This window comes from Pezoporus occidentalis, unplaced genomic scaffold, assembly GCF_034315485.1.
Source record: "Pezoporus occidentalis ecotype Australia unplaced genomic scaffold, CSIRO_AGI_Poc_V1 ctg1, whole genome shotgun sequence".
In the NCBI taxonomy this organism is placed as follows: Eukaryota; Metazoa; Chordata; class Aves; order Psittaciformes; family Psittacidae; genus Pezoporus; species Pezoporus occidentalis.
The window spans coordinates 13,364,009-13,376,321 of record NW_026912778.1 but is presented as its reverse complement, the minus strand read 5'-3'; the positions used below and the strand labels follow the sequence as shown (position 1 = coordinate 13,376,321).

General features: G+C 39.3%; 1 protein-coding gene across 1 annotated transcript; it reads right to left on the bottom strand.

Moving 5' to 3' along the window:
* Nucleotides 1–5,371: 5,371 nt before the first annotated feature.
* Nucleotides 5,372–12,045, bottom strand: FRG1 (FSHD region gene 1). The gene is made up of 9 exons (XM_062636335.1): nt 11,906–12,045; nt 11,557–11,624; nt 10,133–10,255; nt 9,129–9,186; nt 8,846–8,960; nt 8,359–8,463; nt 7,520–7,611; nt 6,377–6,487; nt 5,372–5,499 (listed from the first exon to the last, which is right to left on the bottom strand). The coding sequence occupies exons 1-9, from the start codon at nt 11,965–11,967 to the stop codon at nt 5,463–5,465; spliced, it is 771 nt and encodes a 256-aa protein (XP_062492319.1). The 5' UTR covers nt 11,968–12,045; the 3' UTR covers nt 5,372–5,462.
* Between the last annotated feature and the right edge of the window lie 268 nt (nt 12,046–12,313).

Genomic DNA, 12,313 nt, shown 5'->3' with positions numbered 1-12,313 from the left:
GCACTGCAGGTGGGGTCTCATGAGAGCAGAATAAATAGGGAGAATTACCTCCCTTGACCTGCTGGCCATGCTGCTTTTGATGCAGCCCAGCATTCAGTTGCCCATTATTTATTTACTACTGCATGCAAATCTATTTGTTGTATTATCACGTACAAGCCAGCAGCAGAGTAAGGTGCATCCTCCAAATAGCTTACAATAAAAAGGTATAATTTTAGTGTGAGCAAACGAACAGGTAATGAGTATATATGTTAGCAACAGTTTTTGGAAGCACCGTAAATAAATACTAAAAACCTAGGATGCTTGTGTTTTAGCTTGTGTCTTGAGCTTCATGCAGTGCCCCAGATGTGTCACATTTTTAGGCACACATAAAAGCAATGCAGTCTTTCATATCATGACTTAATTGGCTGTGCAATTAACTCTTATAAAACAAACCAGGGGTGGTAAGAAAAGGAAGTCCTTGGTTGATTGAAAAGCTACATTGCATTGCAGAAATTAAGAAACAGGAAAGGATAAAAGAAACGTGTTCTAAGATTTGAAAGCCTTGGGCAAAGGGAGGGCATGCAGCAGTGTGTAGGAAGGAATCAGCTCAGTGTGGAATTGCACAGTGCTTTAGAGACCAAGCCAGAAAGCATTTAGTACTGATGGAAGAACATACACAACCAATTAGGTGATTCAGGAAATGAGGAGAATTATAGCGTAACAGGAGAAACCTTGAGATTTTCATGGGAGTGTCTTTTATACATAAGAAACTGCTTTGTTTCCTTAGGCAAATTTTTCTGGTTGAACACAAATACCTGGCAATAATTCTGCATTTACACATTGGTAACTGAACATACTATTGCAGTCTAATGTGAGAAATAGTCAGATTAAGTTCGTCCTGTTATTTTCTAAACATCTGCAATCCCTTTTGCTTAGCTTTCACTACTGGAGCAGGCAGCTTTTAGGTGCCTTACTGCGAGAGAAACTTGTTTTCGCATATCAGGGATGGGGCTTTGCAGTATTAAGGCTTTGCAATATTTGGGCTGGGGCTACATTACTAAAGGAACAAAACAAAGGGCTTGAAATACCATGACTTAAACAGGCACACTCTGTAGTTAAAGACAATGTCATCTTTGGGCGACAGACACACTCTGTGGTTAAAAAGAATGCTATCATCTCTGTACAACCTATGAAAGTAAGCTGGTGCAAACTGGTTCTGTAGTTAAACAGTCAGTTGAGATACCACATGTCTGCCAGAGAGTTATGAAACTGAACCATAAAAGGAGACAAATAAGAGGAAGGGGTGTACGAAATCGAGTGAGGGAAGATGTAAACAGAAGTGGGACAGTTAGCATGTAGATTATATGTGCTGGATAGGCTGTAAACCTTGGAGTACCCAACCAATGAAGAAACAAGGGAGGGAACAGGGTAGGAAATACAAATCAAAGTTCTGCCTTTGCTGTGTGTGCCTACTTGCCAGGACACCCGTTTTTGCAAAAACATGAATAAATGGCTGCTTCGCTGTTTTATCTAGAGACCATTTCTCACACTTACTATCTTTATCTTCATCTACATGCTTTACCATCTTTAGGACATTTTTAACAGTAGAAAATAAACTATGACTTTGGAAAATTGAAAGCTTTGAATGCTCTGACAACAAAATTATGCCCTCATCACATTAAATATTCACAGCTTACTTTTTTGAAGCCTCTTTATACTTCTGGTTTAGTTCTTTCAGCAGTAAAGAAAGTTTTGGTTTAAGGAATCGCTAACATCCTCCAGCACCCATGTTTGTCTGACTATGGCTGTCCCACTGCTTTCCCATCAGAACGCCTTGTCACCAGAGTCCACACCAGTACCATTTTGTTGTCTAGATTTGCTCCATCAATTTTCAAAAATCCAAGTTAGGTCAAAAGAAAAAAAGCTTCGTAAGATGTGCAGCTTTATTCATTAACTGTACTGACGGCTGGTGACACACCTATTGGCTGCCCCGCTTCATCCATGAGGTGTCCACGCGCCGCTATTTCCACGCGCCGCTTTTATATTCTTTTTATGATTGGGCCTAGGTGTTTGTGTTAGCTATTATATCCATTCTCTGCTGTTCTTGTACTTATGTCTACCCTCTGTCCAGTACTGTATTACCACTCCCCCGATTTGTTCCTTCCTCCACAAGGAGAGGCTGCTCAAATTACTTCCCCTTTTCTCTCTGCTTCAGTTAAAAGTTCCTTGTGCTAACACTACTGCTAGACATGGTATCACCAAGACTCCATGAATACCTCCAGTGGGAAAATATCCCAACAAACTCCTTATAGCAACAGACATACTGATCTTCACTGTTTTGTCATACCTTTCCTTTTCTGGAACTAAAATTCCAGTGAATTCCCCAGACCTCTTCTTCTGTGTTATGTCAGGCAACATTTTCTTAGCAAGAATCTAGTGTATCATTAGTTTCAACACAAAGGGTGACCCAATTCCTACTACAGTATCCTTATTACCTGCAATGCTGCTTGTCCTTTGCTGAATCCAGTACTACTTCTTCTTAGGACAATGTCATTTCATTTGCTGTAGCATTTCTTTTTGTTTCACTTATTGCAAGGTTTATAACGAACATGCTTCTGTTACTATCACTTGGACCTACTTACAGCACCTACACCTTGCATTCTCCTATTTACACTGACAAACAGGAAATGGAAAATTCCTTTCTGTTCATGAAAGGAAAACCAGACACTGTCACATCAGTCTATTTCAACCATCAGCACTCACTTCAGATGCATTTAAGATTCACAGTGACTGTGGATCTGTGACACCTGCAATGGACTACCAAATAATTACTCTGGCCTGCAGCCTGCTCCTTGTGTTGTCACCTTTTTCCCAGCATTTCCAGTAGTTTTGGCATCATGGCCACTTCCAGGTCCATGATGCTGGTGTTTAAACTATGACAGTTGTACACCAGGTTACTTACATTTCTGGGGAGGGACATGTGCCGTGGTACCTGTAACCAGAACTGACTCCTAATCCCCAGTCCTAGACCAAACTGAGGAGGTCTGGGGAAAAATCAATTATATATTTTCTTTCTGTGATAGCATAACCCACAGCTATGCTGCGTTTTTTTTCCAAGAATTCATCAGACTCCAGCCATTTGCCAACAATTGTCTCTTTAGCCCTAGCTTTTGGCCTTCTCCTTGAAAATTCAGCACTCTCTTCTGTCACACCTAAACATGTGCAATGCATCTTTTCTGACAATATAAGAACTCAAATTACGGCCTTTATTAACTGTGGAAAAGACAGCATAGCCCTCTTCACAAAAATTGAGTCATGGAGCATATGGACATACAGTGCAATTGTAAAGCCTCTAAGCTACGCATACTATTGGTTTCATCTGCTTGACCATTTCTGCTACTGGTAAAAAATTTAGCCTCACACTCTGCCTATATGGTTTGCTGATTGACAGGGTATCTGTTCTTATTTGAGAGCAATCAGGCTATACATAGAATTCCCTGGAAAAGCCAACTATTCTCTTTCAAGACCACTAAAAGACAGGGAGCTTTTTTCTCTGGACCACATCATTGTGCAGGGCTTAAGTAATATTTCAAATAACTTAACACTGGTAATTTACATACTTTTAATTTTCCTTGGAGCCATTCCCTTAATACAAGCCAAATATCCAGAACTGATACAGTCAATGAGATTTTATAACTGGGTTATCAGTATGTGAGGGAAGTTTAACATAATTCTGGAAACAAAACAAAAACAACAAAAAAAAAAAAAATCAGAATCAAGGATTAGTTCTGCTAACTGCAATTTCTTTCTGAAAATGTTTTAACACAGAGACTCACTACAAACATGTTGACATTCCCAGCAATTGCCTGCATTCTTGAAAGAATGCATAGTTAATAGATATTGATAGGAAATAAAGATAACTTCCAGTCATTCCTGCTACATGCTTAGACTCAAAGTTTTGTACTAGAACAAGAAATAAAATCTGTGAAAACTTTAAAATGAAGCCACTGAAATGGTAAAAAGCTCAAGTATTCACTCAGTTTATGTGACCGCATGATACTATTACATTTTGGTTAATAGTATTTCCTGAAATACAATAATCAGAAAAGTGATAGACATAAGGGAAAAGACAGTTCTCTAGGAATTAAAAACCCCCAGCCACTAAGGGGACTTTTGTACCTCTGAAAACTGAGGAGAAAATTCTCATTTTACTTTTTTATTCAACACAAACCTTGCTTACTTAATTTGTCAGCATTCTGTTATAACTTCTATTGGCATTAAAACAGAAACTCTTGTGAAGCAGCTGGAATGACACAAGGTCTCCAAGGATTTGTCTGTACAAGAAAGTTACAAGCACAACAGTCCCAATATTGCTGACAAACCAGCTCCCCAGAGGCAGCATTTTGATTTCTCATTTGCTGTCTCAACAGAAAAAGCTTAAGTGGGAAGAAAAGGCACTCGTTCCAAAATAGATATTCATACAAAGAACTAGTAAGTGTGCCTATTCTTGTAAAATAGCTATTAAGAGTTGGTTTAACAGGTATAAAACAAATACATAAATTATGCTGCCTTAGAAGAAAAAGATGGAGATGTTGTTACTGTAAAGCTTCTTAGTAATCAGAGCAGACAGGGGCGCTGTATTTCATGAGATATGAAATACAGCATATTATAGGAATGCATATTATACATGACCATAAAAAGTCCCTGCTCTTTTATTAAATAAAGTCCATGCCATAGAGAAACCAGCAAAATAATTTTTTCCCTCTTGTAAAATAGGCGGCCTGCTAACACAAAACAACCATCCCCTTTTCTTATGAAACCACTTGCATTTTCATTTATAATAGGGTTCTGTGACTTGTCAACACTTTTCCCAACATATGGATTACATCACTTATCTGTTCAGAACATTGTTTTATGAAGGCTGAATATTCTGGCCCAGTCTTCACTTGATGCAGTGCCCTATGCAATATTCGGGACTACATCTGAATATTCTGGCCCAGTCATCACCTGAATCACTGGCTCACACTACTCAGTATCTGAGAGGATGTGTTCCAAGACATGCATTTTCAATTATTTCTTCATGTTCAATAGTTACATACTTCTTACACGTTCAATGTATTAACCATATTTTGCTTTTGAACGTCACCGTTTTCTCTTCAGCCCTTAATGTCTTCTGCCCTGTCTCTTCATTCAGGTTCCTTTCATCAGCTTTGGAAGAATCACTGGGTCAATTTCTTTCTCATTAAATAATTACCTCACTATTTCAATAGCATGTAGTTTTAGAGTAAACGTAATAGTATTCACTAGTGAAAGATGACATTAGTTTGACAGTTAATTACAACTCTCAGGCGATCCTTTAAAAATAAGGTAATAAAAACATCAGCAAAACTCCTTCAATAAAAAATAATTACAAAACATTTTACTCTTGTTTTCAATTATGACACTATCATCAAAGCTGTAGAAGAAAATGGACCAGCTGGTTGTCACTTGCAGTATCTATCCGATTTCACTTTTGCTCTCCTGTATGGGAAAAAGTAATGAAACATGATTTAGGTTAAGACTAAATATGATTACACCAAGGTGTTTTAGCTGCCTCACAGCATTAAGCATTAAAAGCAATTTTTCTTAAACTTTACTTCAGTAAAGCACATATAAAGCCTAACAATACTTTCGATTTGTTAATTTTGTTTTTTTAAGGAGCTAGAATTGCAGTGTCTAAAGTTAACCTTGTCTTTCCCTTCAAATCATCACAAATTGCATTCTCTCCACCCTGAGGAATGGAATTCAGATTCCTTGTGATTTAAAACTAACACTCAACCTCTGATGTCCCGGGAGTCTTCTCCCAACACTTGCAATCATCAGAATAGTCTTCTGCATTCCACCACAGCTGAATTAATGCGAGTATTTCTGCTATATATTGATACAAAATGTTTTAAAAATCCAAGACAGTTTCTATACTCAGCTCATGTGGGGAAAAAGATTATTCCTACTAGATTGCATGAAGAGTATTCTTAATAAATCCTGTTTCTCTTTAAAATGCAGCTTTCCACTCTCCAAAATGCTTGGTGCCATAGATATTGAAAATGTTAAAATAGCTTGATTTTGTGGTTAAAAAAATGTATCCCTCGACTCTCCTGTACTAAACTGAACAGCCTACTTAAAGCTTTCTGAAACAATTAATTTCTGGGTAAATCCAAACCTATAAACTTCAGTTTAAGAAGTGAAAACGCAGACCACAAAAAGAAGCCAACCCCTGAACTCAGGCCGATCACTGACCCAAGAGGAAATGCTTAACACCCCACCGCATGAAATGTAGCTCTCTTTTGTACCCTTGGTTTACTATAATTCCATCTCTGAGTAGTTTTTAAATCACATTATTTCTTGTACTCCAAAGTACCTGTCAAGCAGCATTTCATGAAAAGTGCCTTCTTTCCTGGCTTTTCTAAGGGCTTTTGTATCTTCTTTGCTTATTTTAAGCTTTTTGTCTTGAAAACTTTGGAATTTCCTTCTGTAAGGGGAGAAAAAAAAAAAGTAAGAGTGTAACTGCTTTATTGAAAACATTAAAGAAACAGCTGTGATAAGAATCTTAACTTCTATTACACAGTGGACAACTGGCTTAATAAAACCAAGCAAATCATTACAGTACCAAATACTAAGACTTCTGTAGATGAAGATATTCAGGGTTTTGTTGGTTTTTCTTTTTCCCGTCTAAATGGGAGTAAGCCTTACACAATTAGCATGATGTGGTTACAAGTTCTAAAGTGCTCCTTCTTCAACTACTAACATGGTAAGTCAGGGAAGGAAAGTGTATTGGGTGTAGGTGGCAAGGTGCTGGTAGTGGTGAGCTTCAAGGGTGGTCCCTGTCTGTGTGAAAGGGCCAGGGCCTGCCCTGTGCTGGAGCCACTGCAGGATGTAGATGAGTCCATCAGCAAAGCTGGTGGCACCTCTGTGAAAATGTATTTAAGAAAAGGCAAAATGCCACACAGGCAGAGGAAGACAGATAAAACCAGAAGTTTGAGATGGCAGTGTGAATATCAAGGACTGAGAAGGAGAGTGAGGGAAGTACTTTAGGCAGTGGAGTGAATATTCCCTTTCAGCCCATGGAGAAGACCATGCCTGAACAGGAGAAAAGTGGGACAGGAAAGGAGTGGCAGAGAGAAGGTTTCATATATGGACCCATACCCTAATCCTGCTTGGGGAAGCAGGTGGAGTAGTCTGGAGTGAAGCTGAGACTGGGAAGTGGGTGAAGGACAGCTGGTGGTTTTAATTTTTGTCTTTGTTTCTCATTACCCAAATCTACTTTAATGGGAAATAAATTTAAACAGTTTTCTACAAATTGAGTCTATTTTGCCTGTGACAGTATCTGGTAAGCAATCTCCCCATCTTTATCTCAACCCACAAGCTTTCTCATCCTGTTTTCTTCCCTTGTCCTGCTGAGGAGAAAGAGAGTGAAAAGTTGTGTGGGAGCCTGGCCCTTCCAAAGACAGCCCCAAAGAGAAGTGCAAAAAAAAAGTACTTGAACCTGCTCTGAACTACATACACATAATTGATTTCACACTGTTTAACGTTTCCTTTGTCTTCATGTGGAAGATCATCTTTCTTCTCAGCTTCTCTTTCAGCACAAGTACGAATCTAGTCATTGAGAGAAAAACAAAACAGAAAAAACAGAAAATGCCTCTGTTTTTAAAACCAGAAGTTCCAGGTAAAGACAACAACATATCCTTAGTAATAGAATGAAAGTTCACAGCTTTCAAATTGGTTAATTCGCAACAAGAAACAACTGCAATAAAAGCAAAAGCTCCCTCCTGAGAAATATTAAATGTGATCCTCAAAGCTACTGTAAAATCTGACTGCCTTCATTTCGGAGAAGCACTATTACAGTTCTTAGTTTTAGCAGGGGTAAAATGCTTTTTTCAGAGACCAATTTAAAAGTATTATTGCTCTCACAGACACCTACCTGTAACTGAAGGAACACATATTTTCCATGTCAAGATAAAGTCTATATAGTCTTTTTACATTCTCCTACTTAAAACATCTCCCCTTCTGCATATCATGGTAAACCTTCTCTGTCCCTGCTACAGTCATAATTTATCTCTTCCATACCAAAAAGTTATTTCAGAACTATCTGGACTATCACACAGACTGTCCTGCCCCTCCCTTCTTCTTGCCCTTCTGTAGTGGTAATGTATCTTCCTTCCTCTATTGGAAGTACCTCGGTTTATGTAGCTCCACAGCTCATTTACCTTTCTTGTAACCAAAGCACCTGACAGCTTATAGAAAGCTATTATAACTGTATTAACAGCAATTTGCAGCACACAGACACCTGCTTGTTTGAATATCTGTGCCAATTGCAAAGTAATTGTGGAAGTTACAGATTACCTTGATCATTTCTTCTTCCCCTGCAGTTTTGCTTTTGGCTTCTATGTCTCCCTCTTCATTGCATCTAATAAAACGGCTGTTTGCTGCTAGTAATGCCATTTTCTTCTGCAGATATAATATCACATATTGTTCGTATAAAGAGTTTGCATATAATCCATTATTCATAACATTTATTCTCTACAATATACCAAATAATTATGCAAATGCATTTTATTCTTTTATGAATGGACATGTTAATAGCTAGTCAGTGGACATACTGGATCCTTTTAAGATGCTTATAGCTGTCCAAAAATGCATTAACGTGAAGTATTCTAAGAGCTTCCAATTACAGAAATGCATTGCAGCTGGGAAACCAGACGTTTAAATGTTACAATATAAAAGAGACTGCAAAAGGCTTTTACTTGACAGGCAAAGAACATCAATATAGATTAATTTAAAATACAGTCAAAAGCTAAGAAAGTCAAATGAACTGTTCCAAACAGCTTACATCTTGGAAGACAGGTTCCCACTGCTCTCTTGACCCTATCGCATCTGCACGTCCAATGACAAGTCCATCTGAATTTATACCAAGGTATTTGCCATAACCAGACTTCAGAGCAATCCTCAAAGAGAAAATGCAAATAACTTTTAATTCAAGCAATTCACAATATCTAACACATCACAAACATTTTTTACTAGACAATGTATTTCAAGAGAATATAAAAATATTTATTCACAGGAGAAACAAAGATAACAAGTATCAAAGATGGTAACATTGGTTCAGTAATTACCTTGTATCAGACAACTTTACTGCTGTAAACTGTTCGGGAGGACTAGGGCCTTCATCATCTGAGGAATAAATTTTCCATTAGTTAAGTATGAAGCATCAAACATACAGTATTTTAGCCTGTTAATACTGCAGCTTCAAAAAGAATTAAACATGGCCATTGCCAAGTACTATGGAAAGCTGCAATATTTTATTTCTTTAAAAATTCCTTTTCTGAATATTTACTTTATGAAAGTAATGCAGTTGCTCATTTAATGTATTTAGAGTGCTTACAGCAAGACAAAATAAAGACAGTCCTTGTATAAAGTAATTTACACTTGAGAATGTTTCAGAATTCTCCAGGTGGCTTTGAAAACCTTCATGTATTTGTAATGATATTTTTTCCACAACAAAATGTACTAAGGTTCAGATATGATAACACAACTCGGTATCCTAAAAGCTACTGGCCTCTCCATCCCTCAAAACCAAAAGGAGAGAATACTGCCATCATTGCTTTGATCTCACACTGGAGGTAAAACACAGCTCAGTGTTCTGGGGCACTCCTTGTCTGACTGAGGGCTCTTAAATTCAAAGTAAGGACAAGCTAATTATTTGACCACATTATTAACCCACTTGTGCAGCAACAAAACAAATATATTAAGATGAGGATGCAGCAATAAGCCTTGAAACTCATCTGCCTCGAGTTCCACTCCTGAAATGACACCATAAAGATTTTATAGGACTTAATAAAAGTTATACTGCCTTTTATCCAGTAAGCAGTATGGCCTTTAAAAGGTGATCATCTCCAACGCAGTTCAATTTATCGTACACATAAACCAGCAAGAAACTAGATCAGTGAAACCAACAGTCATTAGGTTTAAGTCATCTGCATGCTATGGCTAGGTTTATTGCATTATTTGTAGTAAGCCTCTTTAGCTGTAAAACTACTTGCCTCTAAGTCAAGCTCATTTTACGCTCTTGTGCCTTTCATTACTAAAACTACTTATTTCCAAATTTCCTGTAGCAAACCTTTATGTGGTGCTCCAAGAGTAAACAAGCCATTGTCGAGGGCATGGATGTAAGCTCCTTTATCCATTTCTATAGCTATCGTTCCCGTAATTTCACCAAAATTACGGACAGCCCACCAGTTTCCTAAAATACAAAGAGAGTTAATAGGGTAATTACAACTTCTGATTACAGCAGTTACAGATGGTATTTCTAGGAGTGTCTTCTTTGAGATTTGAAATTGCAGAGATACAACTGCTATTGCCATCTCAAGATCTTTGTGAATTATTTTATAGCACAGAGCAAACTTAACAGTATTGCTGCTGAGCTGGGATGTCTTGCTGCTCCAGCCACCCTGTCATCCCTAGTTACAGGCTCCTGCACTTTAACCCTTTGTGTTAGTCCATACAGCAAGCTGATCCATTCATCAGCAAATATACACCTTGCGAGGAAGGTATTTTGTGTTTTCTTTTTCCTCTGGACCATTTTAGGGGCCATATCCAATTACTAGCTTCTCCAATAGAAACAGAAAAACTGGCTCATCTTGCTGTTAAAATACTTCAGGTGAGCTCTAACCTTAAGCTTAGGTTATTCAAGCCAATCTGTGTTTGAATTTTTGAGCCCCACAGAATTCTACCAACATTACAGGTATCCCTACCCACATGTATGACTTAAAATTATGACATTTGTAGCTGTTACACAGTAAAATTTTCTCCTGGCATACCGTTTTACAAATACTTCCTACCTAATTAAGATAATAACTAATTTTAATTAATCTGAACATATCTTTTTTACACATGGTGAATTTGGCAGGTTATTCTGCCTTCAGCTGAAATAATCTTCCCCGTCTTTATATAACATATAGTTATTTGTCTTGTCCTATACATCCTGAACATTCCACTCATGCATATAGAATTAGATTCAATGCATCATCCAAGAAACAAGCCTCCCCAAGACTCTTTTCCTTTTGAAAGAAGGTTGAGTGAACTAACGAATGCAGTCAGAAAGTAACTAGTGGCAGAGTAAGCACAGAAAGCACAGGAAATCCCATCTTTAATTTTCAAAGTGATAGTAACAGAAGATGTAAGTCGTTTACATAGAAATGCCCTCACTAGATAACTGCATTACAGTCCTAAAAAGTTTCTCCTCCTGAAGCACATACTATTGGAGAGAAAATAGGAAAGAAAAAAAAAAAATCCAAGCTGAGAAACAGCTTAAGATGCTATAAGAACATGCTTCAGCTAAAAAGCTAAGTGGAAGATCCATCCCATTCTTGTCAGAAGGTCCATCTGGAGTCTAGGAAAACCCCAACATGCAAATAGCATGTTTTGAGGCAGTCACAAATCTCTACAGAAGCTACATTTCCTTTGCAAAGCCCTGTAACAACCTCTTAGGCTTCGCCATCCCCTAGTTTCCACACTGTCACGTAATTCTGGAAAGCAGCTCACCAACAATATCAAGTTGCTCTGCCGCATCCTCTTCCCTTTTCCTTTTCTTCTCTTTGTGCTTTTTCTTGCTGCACAGAGAGATGTAAAGAAGTAAGAACGTGCCTCTGACCTGTCCCTTCCCCGGCAAGCCGCACCGAAGCGGGTCACTGACACTAGGCGGGAGCAAGGGGCTCACAGTCCCTGCCCAGGCGCAGCCGAAGGGACTGCACAGCACAGCCAGGCCCCACCCTTAACCAGTCTCCGACGGCCCCCGCCGCAGCGGGGGAGCCCGGCCGCGCCTCCCGGTCCGAGCGCCTGCCGCAGCGGGAAGCCGGGGGCAGAAGGTGCCGGCGGAGAACCCACTCCTCACCTCTTCTCTTTCGCCCCTTTGAGGACGAGCTTGGTGGATTTAACGCACGAATATTCCGCCATGTCCGACTACGGCAAGCGCAAAACGACACATCAGGGTGCGCGCCGACGGAAGCCGCGGAGTGACAAACCTTCCCTCCCGCCCGCCCGCGTCCTCCTGCATTCCGCACATGCGCATACTGCCCTCCTGTGGGACTAGTGCGTGGTCAGCGCTGTGTCGTGGGACGTAAGGGTCGCAGGACGCGCATTTTGCGGGGGGAGTAAAGAAAAGTTTAATTTCACGTTTAAAAGCGTGTTCCCCGGCACCTCTCCCTTGTACAAGTGTGGCTCGGTGCCACCGGTTGTCCTGGCGCTAAGGAGTGAAGAGTTTACAGCTTCCTGTCCGGTGTGTGGTAGCAACCTGTTCACG